The following is a 1699-nucleotide window of genomic DNA, read 5'->3' as shown; positions in this document are numbered from 1 at the left end:
CATCACCCCATCCCCACATCACCTCCATCCCCACATCACCCCATCCCCACATCACCTCCATCCCCACATCACCTCCATCCCCACATCACCTCATCCCCACATCACCTCCATCCCACATCACCCCATCCCCACATCACCTCCATCCCCACATCACCCCATCCCCACATCTCCTCCACCCCCACATCACCTCCATCCCCACATCACCTCCACCCCCACATCACCCCACCCCCACATCACCTCCATCCCATCATCACCCCATCCCCACATCACCCCACCCCCACATCACCCTCTTCCCTTCCTCCAGGAAGCAGGTGGTTATGGCTAGGATGGATACTATATTCTCTAAATTTATCCTACACTCTCTAGTCCAAATTCTGCTTCTCCCATCAGTCTGGGGTTCCATGGATCTCACAGTGACGTGCATAGGGTTTGTCATGATGGTGCTCATGCAGAAAAAGATGGTGGCAAAGGCTAACTCTGCGGAAGGAGGCCCAAGGACTGGAGAGCTTTGAGTCTTGGAAGTGAACGTGTTTCCTGTCATGAAAAGATGTGCCAAGAAAGAACTGGGGAAAATCTGAGGTATGTCAGATGCTGGTCAGCTTACCTGGGTGATGTTAGAGAGGCCAATCAGGTAGGACACGACACACACAGCAGCAATGAAGAGTTCACGGCGATTGCGGAGGAGCCTGGGGTACTCGTCCACCAGGGCAGTGATGAAGCCCTCCACGGTACAGAACTTGTTGGGGGAAGGATAAGGTCAGCCGCCTGCGGCAGCCAGCCTCTACCCACCCACCCACTCAAAACCTGGCCTATAGCCTATAGCCAGTCAGCAGGGCTAGGACTGTCTGGGGTCAAGCCCTCCTGGCACTGTGGGGGCTAACCAAGACCAGGCTGGCCCCGATGGGGGTCCTTGCTGTGGGGGGCTCACCTGGCTGTCAATACCCAGCATCAGCAGCATGGAGAAAAAGAGGATAGCCCAGAGGGGAGAGATGGGCAGCTGTGTCACAGCCTCGGGGTATGCCAAAAATGCCAGTCCAGGGCCTTGTGGAGGGCAAAACAGAGGGAAGAAAGAGAGAGACTGAGTGCCACCAGTACATGCAGCACACTGGGACACTTGACAACCCAGCACACACACACACACACACACACACACACACACACACACACACACTACACTGAGCTCACTGGGACACCTGGTACACCTGACAATCCAGCACACACACACACATATACACACACACTCAGCACACCCAGTACACTGGGACACTCGGCACACCTGACAATCAGCACACTGGGACACCTGGTACACCTGACAATCCAGCACACTGGGACACCCGGCACACCTGACAATCAAGCACACACACACACACAGCACACCCGGCACACTGGGACACCCGGCATACCTGACAATCCAGCACACACACACACAGCACACCTGGCACACTTGACAATCCAACACACACACACACACAGCACACCCGGCACACAGCACACCCGGCACACCTGACAATCCAGCACACACACACACACAGCACACCCGGCACACTGGGACACCTGACACACTTGACAAATTCAGCACACACACACACACACACAGCACACCTGGCACACCTGACAATCCAGCACACACACACAGCACACCCGGCACACCTGACAATCCAGCACACACACACAGCACACCCGGCACACCTGACAATCC

General features: G+C 55.9%; 1 protein-coding gene across 1 annotated transcript in view; it reads right to left on the bottom strand.

Annotated features, from left to right (window-relative positions):
* Slc6a1 (solute carrier family 6 member 1) overlaps window positions 1-1699 on the bottom strand; it is a 35052-nt gene that overhangs the window by 7102 nt on the left and 26251 nt on the right. Inside the window, exons 11-12 of the mRNA XM_005365028.2 lie at window positions 929-1041; window positions 605-736 (exon numbers count right to left, since the gene is read on the bottom strand). Of these exons, the coding sequence (XP_005365085.1) occupies window positions 605-736; window positions 929-1041 (245 nt within the window). The remainder of the gene's footprint in view (window positions 1-604; window positions 737-928; window positions 1042-1699) is intronic.

The sequence above is a fragment of the Microtus ochrogaster genome, unplaced genomic scaffold (genome assembly GCF_000317375.1).
Source record: "Microtus ochrogaster isolate Prairie Vole_2 unplaced genomic scaffold, MicOch1.0 UNK1, whole genome shotgun sequence".
Taxonomy (NCBI): domain Eukaryota; kingdom Metazoa; phylum Chordata; class Mammalia; order Rodentia; family Cricetidae; genus Microtus; species Microtus ochrogaster.
Note: the sequence above shows the minus strand (reverse complement) of the source record. Positions and strands in the feature narration are given on the sequence as shown.